The 18,081-nt window shown below is 46.2% G+C and overlaps 1 protein-coding gene across 1 annotated transcript; it reads left to right on the top strand.

The window, feature by feature from the left end:
- Positions 1 to 496: 496 nt before the first annotated feature.
- On the top strand, positions 497 to 16,867 carry MSL2 (MSL complex subunit 2). The gene is made up of 2 exons (XM_021537164.2): positions 497 to 759; positions 12,746 to 16,867. Exons 1-2 carry the CDS (start codon positions 618 to 620, stop codon positions 14,341 to 14,343), a joined length of 1,740 nt encoding a protein of 579 aa, XP_021392839.1. The 5' UTR covers positions 497 to 617; the 3' UTR covers positions 14,344 to 16,867.
- The last annotated feature ends 1,214 nt before the right edge of the window (positions 16,868 to 18,081 follow it).

Genomic DNA, 18,081 nt, shown 5'->3' with positions numbered 1-18,081 from the left:
CCGGCGGCCCCCCCGCCCCGCTGCGGGCGCGCATGCGCGGCGCGGGCGGCGGCGATGGCCCCGCAGTGACGGCCGGATCTAACGGCGCCACCGCGGAGCGCGCGCGGCCCGCCCGGCCCTGCCCGCGCGCCCACCGGCCCCGCGCAGGAGGCGGCGCCGCCGCCGCGGTGATGCGGCCGCGGTGAACCCCGGGTGCCTCCGCCGCCCTCCCGCCGCATCGGGCAGCGCGGCCCCGCCGCCGCCCCGCGCCCGTTCGCGGATCCTGCCTGCGGCCGCCGCCATGCCGGGCCGCCGCTGAGGGAGGCGCCGACAGCAGCAGGGGCCCCGCGGCGGGGCGGGTATGGCCCGCAGGGACCTGCAGTAGCGCCGCCGCCGCCGCCCGGGCCGAGCCGCCGCTCGGAGCGAGGCCTCCCCCGCGGGAGGCGGAGGAGCAGCCGGCGCGGCCCCCTCCGGCAGGGCCGCCGCGGCCTCCGCGCTGCCGCCGCCGCTGCCGCGCGGCTCCAGGTGGCCCCGGACCAAGGTGACACCCGGCCGGCCCCCGCCCCGGGGCCACCTGCCCCCGCGGCCCGCGCAGACCTTCTTCGCACCGCGCAGCCGGCGGCCAGCGAGCGGCGGCGATGAACCCGGTGAATGCCACTGCTCTCTACGTGTCCGCGAGCCGCCTGGTGCTCAACTACGACCCGGCGGACCCCCAGTCCTTTTCCGAGATTAACAAGCTCCTGCCCTACTTCAGGCAGTCCCTCTCCTGCTGCGTGTGCGGTGAGGATCTTTCTTTTGTTCCTGCACAATGAGCCTCCCCGGGGCTCCCGCACGGCCCTGGGCCCGCACCGGGGCTGGCTCGGCCTCGCCTCGCCCGGCCCGGTCCCGGGCAGCGCCCGGCAAAGTTTGCCGGGCCCGGAGCGCCGGTGCCGCGGCCGGCGGGGGGGCGGCTCGGCGCTCGGGAGTGGGAGCTGCCGGGCTGAGCCCGCCCCCGGCGCGGGGCAGCCGCGGGCAGGGCCGGTCGCACGGGCAGGGAGCGGCCGGGGCCGCACAGCCGCGCTCGCTGCCAAGGCGGTGGCGGCACGGAGACACTGCTCGCCTCAAAATGCAGCGCTCCGTTATGATCACTGCTGCGTCGAGGGGACGGCAGTTGTCAGTGGTTATTGAAATACCCCGGTGTAGTGGTGTTAATCGCTTTAAAAAAGCGACGACTAAGAGCGAGTGTGGTAAAAGATACCCAAAACGATACACAGACCGTAGAGGCAGGGGAAGAGGAACTTCGTAAATTTTTTCCCCCTCCTTGAAATGTAAACATTAAGTAATTCCGATTGAAAGCCAGGAATTTTGAGCTGACAGAAACAATAATTGATTTTTTTTTTTTTTTTTTTGTGCCTAGTAGATATATGTTCTGTAACAATAATTACCATAAAAAGCAAACAGGCTGGAAGTCTGCTGGGCTTTCCCTGCTCCTGTCCCCCAGAAAAGAGCGTTCTGTCCTGTAGGCAAAGGCAGTATCCAGAATTTCAGTGTTACATTCTGGGGACTACTGGGAAGGAATTGCTTTCTGCTATGTTTACGGAGTGGGGGCATGTATCCGTTCCTGGGAGGAAGCTCTGGAATAAACTGTTAGGTTTCCTTGAATTTCCCTTTGAAGCCTTGGTCAGTGTCGAGAGTGGGCTCTGACCTGTTAGACCTCTTGGTTATTAAATTTTTTAAATCTCCTTTTTTCCCTTTGGTAGTTTTAAGTCCTGCCCTGTTTGTGTTTGTATTTTCCTGACAGAGTGGTTTTATGTTCACTATGTTTGTCGATACCAATGTATGTGTTACACTGGATTTTAATTGAATCATTAGGGTTTAGAAAGTTAAATATTTTATTTATTTACAGGATCAGGATTTAACTGTTGAGACGGCTAAAGTAGCGTTAGATGCTTCCTATCCTCTCGCTGTTGGCTCCTCCCACTTAAAGTCTTTGAAAATAGAGATCTGTTTGCACTGGGAAAGAGGGAGCCCGTTCCCAGGATCTCTGCATCGTCATTTCCTGAAGTAATTTGTCTTAAGGATTTTTCCTCATGGAATCCCGATGCTAGTGTTGATGCATCTCTTCTTTTTATTTCTTATCACCTTAGGCCTAATTGATTCCAACCCCAGCTGTGTTTTCTTTCCATAAAGTCCTCCTGCTTTTGGTCAGTCGCTAGACTCCTTTTGCCAAAAAATATGCAAATATTGTTCTGATTTTATTTAATAAGATATTTGCATTGCTTTGCACTCCAGCCTCTCCACTTTAAGCCTGGTCTTCTGAAATGTGTTCTTTGTTCTCCTTGCCTTGCCTTCTTCCCTTCTTTGCGTTTTGCAATCTTAGGTTTACAGTCTGTACTGTTGAAATTGTCTATCTTTAATTTGTCCCTGCCCAGATTCCTGAGCTTTTTTCCTCCCTTCTTCAGCTTTCCTTGCTTTTCTTTTCTGTCACTCTCAGTTTGGTAGAGCAAACCACGTTTTTAGTTTGTTTTCTTCTATTTCCTTGTGCCTCCAGGGATATTCCTATTTAAAAACTACCTCTTGATGGTTCTGCTTTCTCTCTTGACCCTTTATTTTCTTTGAATATTAGGGTTATTTCGTTGGTGTATTTTTTTTTTTTTCATACTGTGGCCAGCTTTCAGATAACTGTAGCTGCTGTTTATTTGAAATGTTTTGCTTACAGCTGATTAGCCAGTCTTATCTGTGCCTCCTGGACTCCTGTTTGTAATGTGTCAGTATCCAGGGGCCTCAGTAAATTCCACACTCTGTGAAGCCATACAGTAAAACAGTTTCTCAGGTGTCTGCCTGGAGCCTGAGGTGGCCATGGGGCAGTGGGCTTGCCCCACACAGAACTGCTCACTCTGGTGTTCCCTGTGTCACAAATCTATAGTTCAGACTGGTAAAGGCCAGTCCATCTTTTTCTCATTTGCTTTTTGTGTTCCTTTTCTCTTAGTGCTAGGAGCTGTTACACCTTTTACACCTTCTGAATATTTAAGGACATTAAACCCTGTACAACCATCAGCCATTTAGCTTTGGTGTTTTAAAAGATAAAAGTCTATGAACTGAAGTGAAGGATACTTTGAGAGATCATGACAGTGAGCGCTATGACCACCCAAAGCCCTGCCAGAATCCCAGAATATTCTGGGTTGTAAGGGACCCACAAGGGCCATGGAATGTTAGTGAAAGGCCCACAGAGGCACTGAACACAGAACCTTGGTGTTCTCAGCACCCTGCTCTGACCAGCTGAGCTGACTGTGTGCTGTGGGTTTGGGTTGGGTTTTTTGTTTTAATACTTGATAGCTTTTCTGATGCTCACTTCTTGCTGCCCTGTTTGTCTGTTTAGACCATGAGATTCAAATACCTGGCTGTGGGTCCATGTACATGGAACTTGGAGTGTCTGGTACTTTACTGCAGATCTACACAGATCTTTACGAAGTGCTGAGTGCTTTGTTGGAGAAATGCTGCAGGAAGTATCAGTAGTGGTTAAAGTCTCAAGTGCTGGACTTCTAGGAATTCCCTTGGGAAGTTACTGCACAAATTAGTGCTCCTTATGTCATCAGCTTTTTCTCAGTGTGTAATCTCAAGATCTTGAGTACATTCTGTCATGCTTTGTTATGCTGTAGGTATTAATTCCATGGTCCAGATTGTCCCTTTAATTTTAGGGAACTGTTTTTAGGAGAAATGAGTGCTAGCTACATAAATCAACTAGCATTCCTGGCCTTCCACTGAGCTCCCAAAGCACGAGGCATAAGCCAGCTCATTTCCTTGTGATCCCATAGTCTTTTACACCAGCTCACACAGCAGGGGGTGGCAGAAGTTTTTGGACCCACATAATTATGAAGTTCTAATTAAAGCTCTTATTTCAGATTCATATTGGCACACATGGAGTTGCAGCAGTAGAAAGCCAAAATGTAAATACAGTATGTCAGTGTAAGTCAGCTGAATCGGTTCTGGGTGGATTCAAGGTCTCCCTCTTGCCTCATGATGGGTGATAAGGGCTCAGTTCTGTAGCTGGAACAGCTGTGTGTGTGTTTCGAGGATTTAAGTGTGATCATGTGACAGTTTCCTGGACAGTGCTGTAGGTAATACATCATCCTTTTATAGGGATGTATAAGACAATATTTCCTAGAGCTTTTAAACCTTGAAAATAACTGCTCCCAAGTGTGCATTAGGCAGAAGGGCTGTGCCTTGTGTGTTTTGAGGATGTGAAATGCAAGTTTCAGCCTCTGGAATAAAGTGATTATTATAAAATTGCATATTAATACACATTTAGTTTAAAAATAGCATAATAGAATTTATGCAACAAATTTCTGTGTTTTAAAGGTGCTGTCTATTTGGGTAAACATCTTAGCAGTGCCATTCTCTGGTTCAGATACCATGCAAGTAACTGCAAATCATTGGTCTTTTCAGCATTAAGAGCCTTCTCTGAAATTCTTTTAAGAGTTGAAATGCTTGTAAGAGGTAGGATTGCCAGTTAGATCAGCTTAGCTTTTTATCCATAGAAAACTTCATCGTGGAATCTCTGAAAGATATTTGAAAGTTGTTAGTGCTATTTGAGAGAGTTCTTGGTAGCTGGCAGGGCTGCAGGACAACATTTTACGCTTGGCCAGGAACCCAGCTGGTGCTGGGAAATACAGGATGAGAATACAGTTCTTGTCTTAAACATCCTGTAATCTCAGTAAGGGGATGTGAGACTACATGTGGCTTTAGGGAGATTAGGGGGGGAGGAACAAAGAAACCCATGGCAGCACTGACTGGTACCTCACAGAGCCCCATCCGGTGCTCTGAGGCAGCTCTTGATAATTTTAGCCAGGGGATTGAAGGCTCACTGCTGCAGTAGCATTGTGGAAGCAACTCCCAAGCATGGGCAGTGGCATGGATTGCCAAAAAAAGTAAAATAAAAACTGTTAGCTTTTGCTTTTCTATATGAAGATTAGTGTAAGGATGTTATTTCCCTCCTGCTGTTGTGTAAAAGCAATAACCTGTTTTGAGAGTTTTATACTGCCAAAGTAAGTTGAATGGAGTGTATAATATAATTACATTATTATAATCAATTATACTTGGCACTAGATCTGAAATGTCTCCATAGTTGGTGGTATACAGTTGTGTACAATTTTCCACTTAGTGCCATTCTGCCTATGTGAAAGCTTCTCCTCCTCTTCCTTGCCCCTCTCTGAGGTAATTCTCCTTCACTTCTGCAGTTCCCGTGTCCCCCAGTGCCCTTCCCTGGTTGGCAGCTCTTGGGGTGTGGCTGGAACTCTTGGTTCCAGTCCCAGGCAGAGCTCAGTGCTGTGGGCTGCACTCTGTCACTGGGAAATGGTGGGAACTGGGCCTGGACAGTTGGACTGAATTTCCCTCACAGGGGAGATACTCGAGTGACACCTGAACAGATGGAAACTTCCTGGAAAATTTAGTTTCCTGTCACAGACATGGAATAAGGGAGATGAAATGAATTCCCATTCTAATAAAACTTAATTATATGGATGATATACTGGAGTTTCCATTTGGGATGTGAGCCATGGCTAAGTTGAGCCTGGATAACAGAGTGTTAGAGTGAAAAAACCATGAGTTTTTAAAGTTTTGTGATGGAAGAGTTTAGCTTAGGGCTTCTTTGTTGTCCATTCCTCCTAGGTTGAGGAGAGTGAAGGTTGATTTATGATCTATGCTGCCAGATCAGAGTTGCCTTTTATGTTTGAAAATTGGTCTGGTTCTGTGGAGTTTTTTAGGTAATTTTCTCCATTGACATTTTCTCCTTTCCTTTGTTTTCAGTTACGAGAGATACTGTAAACAAAACTACTGGTAGTTTTTAAAAGTACACTATTTTCCCCTTAAAAATAGTCATGAATGGTTGTCAAAACAGTTCTGAATTTGTGGAGAATGTGAAAATTAATCAGCATCTCTGAAACAACCACCAGAGGTCATGGACTAGGGGACTAAGTACCTAATAAATACCTTCTGCTGCAGGTACTCTGCTTGTCCTTGTTCTGGGGAGCAGTTGTATATAAAATGTCCAGTCACACATCTTTGTATGCACCAGTTTTTACTCAAGAACATGTTGGGTGATTTCCTCTTAAAATCTCCCTACTCAACTTTGTTTCCCTTTCCTGTTTTCAAACCCTGTGTGTGACTCCTGGGAGAACTGCTTTGTCAAGGTTGTCTGCATTGTACTGCAGAAGTTTTGATAACAGAAAGTTCTGCCAGTAGAATTTAAATTGGTTTCTAAACTAAAAATACCCCTCTGCCTTAAAAGAAAATTGAGTGGGAAGAGAAGTAGCTGTGGTCCCCTCGGTGGCAGCTGGGTGACAGTGACTTCCAGAGAGGGTTGCAGCGCTGTCTTTGCTGGGACTGGGGAGGAGCGTTCCTGCTTGAGGAGCTGGGAGGTGATGGATGGTTTTGGTGGTGCCCGAGGATATTGATTAAAGCGATTGTGTTTCCGAGTGTGCAGAGAGGAGTTAATGTGTTGCCAGGAGGTATTTTTATTGGGGTGACTGAGCTCTGCCGGTCCGTGGGCAGGGAGCACTCCAGCACACCTTCCTCTGCCTTTGTTTGCTTTGCTACCCAAGATTTACGCGTCAGGCCTCTCAGTAGGGACTGAGCGTTCCTGGATATTTTGTTGGAGTCTTTAGTAAGGCCAGACAACATTCCCTGGGGCCGGGCAGTGACTTGAGAAGTGATGGCAGTACAGCCTTTCCTGAGCACGGTGCTTTGCAGGGAGCAAAGATTTCCCTGCTCCCCTGCAGGAATTGCACCGAGGCCCGCAGTGATGTAATTTAGTATTCTGGGGCTCCTGAGCTGCCCACGGCTGGCTCCCTCTATGCTGTGCCCTTGGAGAGCACGCTTCACTCTCAGATTCTGATGTTCCTGCATTTTTCTTTAGTGTGGAAAAATTGTTTTCATTACTTTTTGTTTGCTCAGGGAATGTGATGAACTTGATCTATAACTTCCAAGGCAAGTTCTAACTCTTGTGTTTCTGCAGCTTAGAAACATGTTATTATTTTATACCCATAGGAGAAATGTTAACTTTGCTATTTGAAACTTCTCAAAATACAGCAATCTTGACTTTTGGAAAACACCAGTATGTGAAAATTTTACACTTCATGGTGAAAAAGATTATTTTCTCCATCTTCTTAAAGCCTCAGAGTTTGAACTTTACCACCTAGCTTTGTTAAAAATACATTTAGAATTTTTCCTGTCAGGGATTTTGTAAACACAAGGACTTTGAGACAGAACTATAACTTTGACATAGAACTTAGTAAAAATATTCTGTTGATTCTTATGTAGGGGGTGGATTCAAATAAGAAGCTAATCGGTCCCTTCTGCAATTATAATGCAATTTGTTGTAGTTTTTTTCCTTGAACTTTAGCTAAATAGGTTGACTGTATTTCTCCAAATACGAAGAAAAATAGTCTAACTGTCTTTTGATCATGGTTAAATTGGCTTCCCGTGGTGTTCAGGCAAAAACAGTGCAGTTTTTATTTTTTCAGAGAGCTATACAAACATTAATTCATTAGTCACAAGTGTCCCTATATGAGGGTAATAATGTCTTTAGCAATTTTTTCATAGTTGTGTGTTCATGGAGGATGTGCAGAGAAATATTCAGTAGCCAGCAGAATGTTTTGCATTATAAAATTTTGAAATAAGTACTTTTAGTTGCTTTGGGATTTTATTTTAGTGCTTTTTTTGCGTCCCCCACATTTCCATTACACCCAGCAGGGAATTTATAAGTGTTTGTGGATGTCTTGGTCAAATTCTGGAGATGTGGTTGAGGTGACCCAAGGGCAGGGTGGTGTTTGCAGTAAGAAATAATTCCTCATAGTTCACAGGGAAACTCTCATTGTTTCTCAGAGTTTTGTGCTGGGAGTCTTGGGAAACATTTTTGTTTCTACTTTTTGGCTGAATTGAACAATTTCTCTGTACAGAACCTTGTGTCAAAGCCCATGAAAGGATCACACATCTGTGGTGCTGTTGTGAGCTGCCCTCAGCTCCACACCGTGTTCTGCAGCTGTGGGTTCAGAGCTTTTCCCCTGGAATATTGCAGGGATGTGGTTGTGTCTCAGCTAGGAGCTGGGTGCTCTGCACATCTTGGGAAGTGCTTTGGGAATGCTGTGCAGCGCTGGGACACCTGGGGACAGTGGAGCCAGCAGGTTTCACTGAGAGCAGCTCCCCAGTATTTTTCTTCCCGGGACAACTGCTAGGGCAGGGGTAGGACAGACATTGGTCTGGGGATTCTGGCTCCTGACTGGTGCAGTTTTGGTGAAATGCATCAAATCTAACGTGGTCCAACCCACCCTGAGTGTAGGTCTGTAAGTGGGGGGTGTTAGGGCTTGGGATCTGAGACCTTTCCCTGCTGTCTTGTCCATGAGAGCTGGCCCTTGCACTAATGTCTGGGAGTGAGAGTGTGTTCAGTTTTAATGTTTTTTAGGAAGTACCCAGAACTCCCACCCCTCTAAAACAGATCCCACACATTTGTTGTATTCCTCTGCAGATGGCTGACAGACCTTTTTGCTGCTCATCATATGCTTGCCTGTCTGTCATCAGATAGTTTTGCAAATAGTGCTTTTAGGGGATTTATCCAACTCGGGAAACACTGCTTTTGTGAGGATATTTTCTGTTGTGTTTTGCCTTAAAGCCTTGTTGAGCTGCTGCTCATTCTTCAGTAGGCTCCAGCTGATCATTTCCTGGGTGAGAAGATGCTGTGTGGAGTGGAAGGGAGCAGTTCAGGGAAGGTGGTGGGAAGGGCAGAGCTTTTCCTTCCTGCAGTGCTGCAGCTGAAGCTCTGGAGCTGCAGGTGGAGAGGTGGCTGAGCACAAACCCCCTGTGCAGTGGTGTCACAGTAGGTGAGAACCAGCTCCTGTCCTTCAGGAGCTCCTGAACTCTAAAGCTTGGACGTGGCAAGTTGTTGGAGCTTTCTGGCTGTTGCTGATTATTTTAGTAGAAACAATCAGATGATGTTTAATCCCAAAACGAAAAGGCTGACAGTATAGCAGTGCAGCTGTCAAAGCTCCAGATGTGGATATGACTTTGGGATTCTAGAAGTGTCTATGTGAAACCTCAGATGGGTAGAGCTTCCTGTTCCTCGGAGCTTGGTAGAGGCTCAGCAATTCTGTTTCTGTAATCGTGGTTTAAAAATAAGCTGGTGCTCACTGTGCTGTTTGATTGGCACAAGATTGGTGGGTGGGCTCCCTTGCTGCCCTCTCCTCATGTGTCCCATGGATGCCCCCAGTGCTGGCTGAGCACCACGGTGCCAGGGCACTTCTGGTGATCCCAGTGCAGCCAGGGTGAACCCCAGGGATACATTTGTAGTTGTAATAAAAGAAATTACTTTTTTTTTTTTTTTCCTGTTGCACTTCATTAAATTAAAGTTTAATAATTAAATAATTCTTAAGACTTCAGATTGTTGGAAAAGCCAAGATAATTTTCAGTGCTGAATGTTCCAGTAGCATTTCCAAAGACCCTAAATTAAATATTTGTGTTTAGCTCTTTCCTGCCTTTGCTGAGGATAGGTGAGAATGGCTGGAGGTATTTGTTCAAGCCTTTCTTCCCGGGGAATTTCATCCATTAGGAGTGTATTTGCTGGGTACAGACTCCTAACAGTTGTTTTGATTCCCAATTCTTCTCCTCCCTTTGGTCTCAGAGACACATTTGCAGATGCTTCCCCTTGTCCCTGCAGCTGTGAAGTAATGCTCATTAAGGACCACAGCAGGATGTATTCCATGTGGTTTAAGTGACCTCGCTCCAGCTCCCTGGACAGTCTTTCCAGATCAGCTGGGGTGTTTGGTAAATAATATATTAAAAGTTTTTCCTCTTTATGTGCTCCTCATTAATTGTGAGTGTGATATTAATGTATGTATTTAGTCAACCTTTCTGAAATCAGGATAATTAAGAGCTGATGTGGAAGGAAAGTCTTGTGTTGGAGGCTTTGTAACAATACAGTTTTTCTTTTGGTGTATTGATAAACCCCTTAGAAAAGAGTGAGAAAAGACAGAGCAGGATTCAGTAACACCAGGCTACACAGGGCTGTAAAACTAAAGGTTTGCACTGAGGAATTGTGGAAGAGTCTAATGCAGGTGAGTGGCTGCACAATAAAATGAAAAATTACATTTAGCTTAGAGAAATACTAAATTACAAGCATGGAAAAAACTAACAAACCATCATGTTTATATCTTGGAGATCTATATAAATTTTCAAATTTCTAGAGAGGGGCAGCACTGATGGCCATTAGGCAAAAGTGAGATCTTGGCCTTGCAGAACCTCGAGGTTCCAGAACAGCTCAGGTGCTGTTTGGGGGACAGTGCTGACTTAGTACCCCTCCCTGAGTATTACAAGTAATGAGACTTAATTTTATGGGAAATTAGCATCTCGTGGTTGACTTTTTTTTTTTAACTTGTCAGTCCTAAGACTGAGGAGAGTGGTAATGCCACAGAATCCATACAAGAGAGAAACTTTTAAGAATGAATATTCAATGAGCTATGAGTTGAAACAGAAAATATTCCCACAGCTCAGGCATTCCTAATGTCTTTCCAGTGTAGGCTGCCTGGCATTTACTGGGAGTAGAACTTGCTCTGTTCTTCCTGGCAGTGAGAGCATGTGAAGTGTTTTGTCTTGTCAGTCCGTCTGGTTTTTCCCTCAAAGCCTCCAGAAATTTAAATTTTCCTGTATCCTCTTTTAGCATTTGTACTTATTCAGGAGTTTCAGCCAAATTTATTTTGGGAGAAAAAAACCACAATGTTGGTGATGCCTTTTTTTAAAGTCTTATTAAAAGTTAAGGTGTTATCTTGTTATTTGGTGCCATCTCTGAGGTATTTTAGTTCTGTAAAGCGTCATAACTCAGCCTTATTGTCCTAAGGAGCCAATGGAGGCTACTGGTGGATAAGGAGTGCAGCCAGCTGCTTTGTGTCATTAATTAATTAGGAATTAATTGATGCTGGTGGCTTTTGGCCCTAGGAGCACTGTAGTTCCAAGGCTCTGAAATCTCTGCACTGGCCAAGGCACAGCTCCTGCTGGTCCTGTTGGACTCAGGAATCAGAGGGGCTGGACCATTATTGGTGAACTCTCTGCTGAAGGACAGAACTTCTTCAAGGAGCTGGTGGGATTTAAAGTTTTGATTTTGTCCTCTTCAGGGAACTTTTCTCCTAAAATCAAAGTTCCATCTTAGGACCACAATGGCCACCTCTGCTTGTGTGGTTTATATTGTATCATTTAAAGGGAACTTGGGGAAAAAAATCCAGTAATTCCCCCTACAGGCTGGACTGTGTGACTTCATGTTCCATCTGTTGGCTTTAAACCTTCCCAGCTTGATGTGATGAGTGTTTTGTCTTCTCCTGGTGGGGTCTTGTCACACTGTCACAGGGGCAGGGCTCATTCTGTGCCACTGTCTGTGCCACCTGCCACCTTGCTGAACAACTGTATTTCTCTCCATTTATTAAAAATTACTGTGTAATGCCAACCTGAGCACTGACTGATTCTTGTGATTTGTTGCTCAAAACACAGTTTAGATCAAGCCACACCCACTGAATGATGGCTCAGGTGAAGGGCTGGGAGCAGCCCCTTCCCAAAGAGGGATCAGGGAATGCAAGGAAAAGAGATCAGAGAAGTGAGTAATGAGAGAAAATATCTTTTGATATTTTGGGCGTTTTATCCCAGTCTGATTTGATATATGCACTTTGCTTCCTCTCCCCAAGTTGTTTAATTTTATTCACGTGTTGCAGCAGATTGTTTTCACTTTGGAAAATCTGGGTGGGAATTCCCTGATGGTTGTAACTCATCCAGCAGAGGCTCCTAATGGGAGAAGGGTCTGATCAAAGCTGAGAATGTGCTGCTGGAAGGGGGGGGGAGGGAGGCTGGTTGCTGGGGATGACTATAGATACTCTGCAATTTAATTTAGGAGATGGAATATCTTTCTGGCCTAGAGCTGCCTGGAAATAGCAAAGCAATACTGTCACTTTCTGGATATAGGAACTAGTTGAATTGTTTCTCTACAGAATTTAGTTTCACTTGTTCTTCGATATTTTATCCTTAGGTAATATTTGAGTGGTTCTTAAGGAAAACCAAAACCATTCTTCCAGATTTTTACAGTTTTGGGGATCTGCAGACAAAACCTTTCAGACTGTCAGTGCTGGGAGTCTGAAACTTTCTGGGCTGTCAGGGGTGTGTGGATTCCTTTAGTAGCTGATTTGTATTCGTTTTTTATTCTAAACAGTAAATTATTGAAAAGAATTCTTTATTCTGATGGCTTCACTTAATGCTAAATGAAAAATAACACAAAGTCTGCTGTGTCTTCTTCTGTTTAGGGGTGGATATTTCACCGTTTTTACATTCCTTTCAGAGTTTTCCCTCTGTTCAGTTCCCATTTGTTTTTACTAATTCCATTAAAATCTTTGCAGTAAGTTGTCACAGGAGTTTATTATTTCACTTTTGGTAAATTCATAGGTATCTTGTGTGTTCTGTAATTTTCTGTGGACAAAGCTGAAGGGGCAAAGGCGATCAATGGTGATGTAGTTGAGAATGTTTTTAAAGCAGCAGCGCACAACAAGCTGTGGTGTGATGGTTTTCTTCTAATTTTATCTAGCATTTTAAAACCAGGTTGGCAGCTGTGAGAATTTGTACATGCAGTTGTTTTGATGGGATGTTTTGTTGTGAATAACTCAACTTTTTGAGTAACTTTTTTTGATAGTACCAAAAAATTCATCCAATAATGTCCCAGAAACCTGCATTAAGTCCATTGTAATCTTCCTCTTCCTTTTTCCCGTAGGAAATTTGCTACAAGACCCTATTGCTCCTACCAACTCCAATTGTCAGCATTATGTCTGCAAAACGTGTAAAGGCAAGAAGATGATGATGAAGCCCTCGTGTAGCTGGTGCAAGGACTATGAGCAGTTTGAGGAGAACAAGCAGCTGAGCATCCTGGTGAACTGCTACAAGAAGCTGTGCGAGTACATCACGCAGACGCCGCTGGCCCGGGACATCATCCAGGCCGTGGATTGCTCTGCAGACCTTCTGGCTCTGCTCAAGGATGGGGCACCGCTCCACGAGGAGACGGAGAAATCCTCGGATGCAGCCCTGGCTCTGTGTCTGACGCATTCCCCGGTCCCTTCCACCTCGGAGCTGGCGACAGACGCGCCAGGGGCGTTCTCGGCGCTGCCTGAGAGCGCTCCCAGCCTGGACCTGCGGGGCTCCGTCATCAATGGCTTGCCCCCCTGCAACGGGCTGTCGGTGGAGAAGCTCGGCATGAGCATCCCCTCTCCCGAGCACGCCAGCGCCATCGATGTGTGCAGCACCGGGGATTACATCAAAACAGAGGACATCCCCGGCAGCCTGCAGCCCGTGTGTGACACCGTGGCCACCAGCGACCTGTGCCCCGCGGGCATCGACATCTGTGGCTTCAGTGAGGACATCAAGCCAGGCGGGTCGCTGCTGCTCAGCGTTGAGGAGGTGCTGCGCAGCCTGGAGACCGTGTCCAGCAGCGAGGTGTGCGACTCCAGCTTGCAGCCCGGCTTGGAGGCAAACATGGCCAACGGCCCCTTCCTGCAGCTCTCCCCCCCTCCCCTCAGCCATAACATTTTCATGTCCACAGATGCTTCTCCTCATGGGCTCTCCTGCACGGCAGCCACGCCCAAGGTGGTGAAGCTGAACAGGAAGCGCTCTCGCTCCGAAAGCGACAGCGAGAAGGTTCAGCCTCTGCCCATCTCCAGCATCATCTGCGGCCCGACCCTGGGAGCATCGGCTCCCGTGACAGTCAAACAGGAAAATAAAATGTCTTTGCAGCCTATTGCGACTGTACCTAATGGAGGAACTACTCCCAAAATCAGTAAAACTGTGCTCCTGTCTAACAAAAGCATGAAAAAGAACTTAGAACATGCCCCTAAGAAATCCCACCCGAAAGCCAAACCAGGGGTGCTGAAAACAAAAGACAAGGCAAAGGAGAAAGTTCCCAGCAGTAACGTTATGCCAGGAAGCCCAACAAAAACTGTGTATAAAAAGCCACAAGAAAAGAAAGGGTGTAAATGTGGTCGTGCCACCCAAAATCCAAGTGTTCTTACATGCCGTGGCCAACGCTGCCCTTGCTATTCTAACCGCAAAGCCTGCCTTGACTGCATATGCCGTGGCTGCCAAAACTCCTACATGGCTAATGGGGAGAAGAAGCTGGAGGCCTTTGCAGTGCCAGAAAAGGCCTTGGAGCAGACTCGGCTTACTTTGGGCATTAATGTGACAAGCATTGCGGTGCGCAATGCCAGCACAAGCACCAGTGTAATCAATGTGACAGGGTCACCAGTAACGACGTTTTTAGCTGCCAGTACACACGATGAGAAAAGTTTGGATGAAGCTATAGACATGAGATATGACTGTTAAACCTTTCTTTTCCCTGCCATCCGTAGGGGAACTGCTACAGGTTTAAGGCAGCTATGGTTCTGTTTAACTTGCTGGAGCTCCTGCGTTTAGATCACTTGTATCAAGTGTTTTTCATTGCTATGTTCTGTGTATTAGTGTCTGGGAAATAGTTGCAGATAATGGAGGAGTTACCCTAAAACTGTTTTTAGTTCTTACAGCACCTCATAGTTTGAGATGGATTGCTGATGTAAATGATTTTATCACAAGATCTTTTGACAAGAAGTATATTGACCTCATTGTACTTGCTCATGCTTTGTGCTCAGTCAAAGCTTCAGCTGCAGTGTAGCATCCAGATAGTGCATCTCAACTCTGCTAGATGATGGTGTAGAGAAAAAATTATTTGATGGGTTACAGTCACCATGAGCAGGAAATGACCTGACATTCCTGTGGGAAAGGCAGCACTGAGCTGGGGGATACACTCTGGAAAGGGTAGGTAATGATGATTGAGAAAATTGGTTGTGCTCTTTACTGAACAGCATACAGTTAAAAAAGATTAATAAATATACTGAGCGAGCTGGCAGGCCAAAAGGCATCTCAGGCTGCAGGCAAGGCTTAGGAGGGTCAGGTGTATGCAAAGGTTGAGCTCCAGCTTGGATACCCTATCCTGGTAATGTCATCATCATCCTTGGGGTTTGTCTTCCTGATACTTCACAGGTCACGTCCCTGCTCAGTTGCCCCTCTGTGCCAGTCCCCTGTGCATGACAAGTCACTGAGGGGCCGGGCTGGAGGAGAACATCACTGGTACCCTGCAAAAGTTCAAGTTCTGTTAGCACCATCGTCTCCCTTTCCCCAGTTCCTGCTGTTTTACTGCCGTTGCTTCTAGGGAAGAGAAGGGGTTTTGTGGGTTACAGGAAGTCCTTGGCTGATTTTCCCCCCTCTGGTGCTGATCAGTGCCAGGGCTACAAGGAGATGCTGCAGCACTTATCACCACTGAGGGGGTTGTTTGATCAGGTTTGTAACAGAGCTGGGACCCCTCCCACGGAGGGGAGTTCCCTGCTGACAGGCACCTCCCAGCCAGGGCACAGGATCGAGGGCTATCAAAGGTCAAATTTTTGGGGTGTTTGATAAACATAATAAGCTATATATAACTCACTCCACCCTGAACCTATCTCACTTTTGCTAAAATGTTGAAAGCAGCTTTTGAAGGTCATTGCTTTTCAACCTGGGCCAAAAGGCTTGGCAATAGAAAAATAACACAAAGTTGTTGAGCTTATCTGGAAAAGTGTTACAGTGAAAGAATTCCTCTTAGGAATTCGGCTTTGTGCAAAAATGGTTGATTCTAGCACAATCCCTAAATAAGAGTGCAGGCGCAAGATTTAGTTGTGCCTTCAGGGCTTCTTTGGAAGCCTGAAAAGTTGAGATTGCTTTGTGAAAGTAGAAATTCTCCTCTTGGAATGATAGAGCACAACCCGAACATGGGCTGACTCGAACACAAACATTACTGTCTGATTCTAAAGGCCATTCCTGTTTAATCAGCATGTTAAATAGTGTGTGCATTTTTTAGTTCCTTTCCTGCTTCCATCTTCCCTTTTCCTCAGGCACAGCCCCCACGGTGCTTTCCGGCCCGGCGCTGGGTGTGCTTTGATTTGGCACAAAGCACGTACAATGACGGTTCCTCACTGAGAAATGAGCAAAACCCTTTGGACACAAATGGCACCTCCTTTTGTTTTGTAGTGTACCATGGTGTCATTTTCTGTGAATGTGGTCAGAGCTTTTTGTTGGTTTTGGTTTGTTTCTCCCCCCGTCTTTTTTGTGGGGTGGGCAGGGTGGGGGGTTAAAGCCATAGGAAGAAAAATGTGATGTACGTGTCCAGTCTGTACTTTTTTGTTTTTGTTTTGCAAGAAGAGTTGAAAAATATTTTTGATAATGAGTAAATGGTGGAAAATGCTTCTTAGTATTCTTGTCTTTATTTGCCAACCCAAGTACCTAAGATCTGTGTTTTTTAGCCCTCATGAGATTTAACGATGTCCTATTAAAATGTATTTAGTTAAACTTGTATGTGATTTTTGTGTTGACCCAGAGGGATCCTACCAGTCTCTAATTTGGTGGTTTGATCGTGACCTACTAATGTAAATCTGTTTATTAGTCCACTACGTGTAAGCAAAGTAGCGACCCGGAGTCTGGGAGTGGCTGCACAGCACGGGTTGTGTTGGAATGCTTTTGCAGAGCTGTTCAGTTTTGCCAAGATTGTTGATGGTACATTTTTAGGACTTTCATTAAATTAAATACAAAGTACCTTTGCTCCAGAAATGTGGGAGTATTTGGAATCTTTACTATCTCATTGCTGCATTCAATGTGGTACCAAAAGTTGGAGAACTTAGGTCAAGAGTGTTTTGGAGCGTCAACAGGAGAGCCCTGATGGTAAATGTAACTGCAAATGGTAGATTCAGGTTGTTTCTAAAAACATTTCCTTTTATGCTGCCACATTCTTGAAATGTATATTAAAATTCAAATTGATTTAATAAATGTTAGTTTTCTAATTCTATTTGGCAACTGCTGAAGGCATCAGTGTGGCATATGTTGAACTCACTGTCTAAATACTACTTAGTGTGCTGATGATTAATTCTCTAATTGTTTAAATTAGGGTTGGCTTGGTTTGGTTTCCTTGCCCTCCTGGCTAGTAGTTTGTGAGCTGAGCAATGGAAAGGATCGTCTTGGTGCTGACAGGAGTTCCAGCAGCTCCAGCTGGGAAAGCATTCCTTCCACAGCAGCTTCCTGGTTTGGGGCCTTCCTGCCTTGGCTTGGGCAGAGAGCAGGGTGAGAATGCAGTCCAGTACAGCCCCGGAGGGACTTGTCCTTGCTGCCTGTCCCACAGAGCTGGGGAGTCACTGGTGGGTGCAGCTCAGTGATGAGTTGAGCTCCAGCCTGGCCCCAGCTGGGCTGCCCGGAATTCCCAGAGTTCCTCCTGCAGGGCTCTGGATCTGGGGAGCTGTTCTCAGTGTTTGCACAGAGAGAACTGCTTTGGGATTTCTTATAGAAGAAGTGTGCGATGTTCCACTTTTCTTCCCAAACCCCTTAAAGGCAGAGATTAACTGCCAAGCTTTATTAAAACCTTGTAATTTGTAGAGCAGAGTCAAAAAGAAAAAGCAGTTTTTGGTCTTGTGTAGTGGTACAAAATCCAGTGCTTCTGTCCATCCAGATCTGAACATAGTTATGAACAAGGAGGAGAACCCCTCTATGCTTCCATGTGGAGTGGAAAGGCTCTTCCCAGGTATCGCAAATAGGACATGTTAAAAAACATTCAGACACACAAGTCAATGTGGCTGTTGGTGATAGGGCTTAGAGGACAGGGTGGAGCTCTCAAAGGTTGGATTTGGTGATTATTGGCGGTCTTTTCCAACCTTAATGATCCTGCGACAAACCAGGGGTTGGGATTAAATCCTAGAGGAGGGGGGGACAGGGAGACAAAACATTCCCCACTGGATGTGTTACCTTGCAGCTCTTTCAGCAGGAGCTGTTCTGGCTCCCCGGCTTGTCTGACCACAGTGCAGAGCCAGGGGCACTGGGGCACAGCAGCCTCCCCCTGCAGATGTTCTTCCCTTGCATGGGAGCTGAAAACATTCCCAGGAACAGCTGCCCTTGGTGCCTTCAGCACAGCCCGGGACTGCCCTGCCAGTGCCAGCATTCGGTGGTGTCAGAAGAACCTGCAGAGTTACAGAGAAATAAACCCGAAAAGCCTGTTTGCCAAGGCAGGTACTT

This window comes from Lonchura striata, chromosome 10 (assembly GCF_046129695.1).
Source record: "Lonchura striata isolate bLonStr1 chromosome 10, bLonStr1.mat, whole genome shotgun sequence".
Classification (NCBI taxonomy): Eukaryota; Metazoa; Chordata; class Aves; order Passeriformes; family Estrildidae; genus Lonchura; species Lonchura striata.
The sequence above is the reverse complement of the archived record's forward strand: the minus strand, read 5'-3'. Positions and strand labels throughout refer to the sequence as shown.

What these genes read in the sequence shown, in the direction of transcription:
- MSL2 (XM_021537164.2), top strand. Translation starts at nt 618, where the DNA reads ATGAACCCGGTGAATGCCACTGCTCTCTACGTGTCCGCGAGCCGCCTG. An exon ending in CCTCTCCTGCTGCGTGTGCG is followed by an intron (nt 760 to 12,745) that starts GTGAGGATCTTT and finishes TTTTTCCCGTAG; the next exon opens with GAAATTTGCTACAAGACCCT.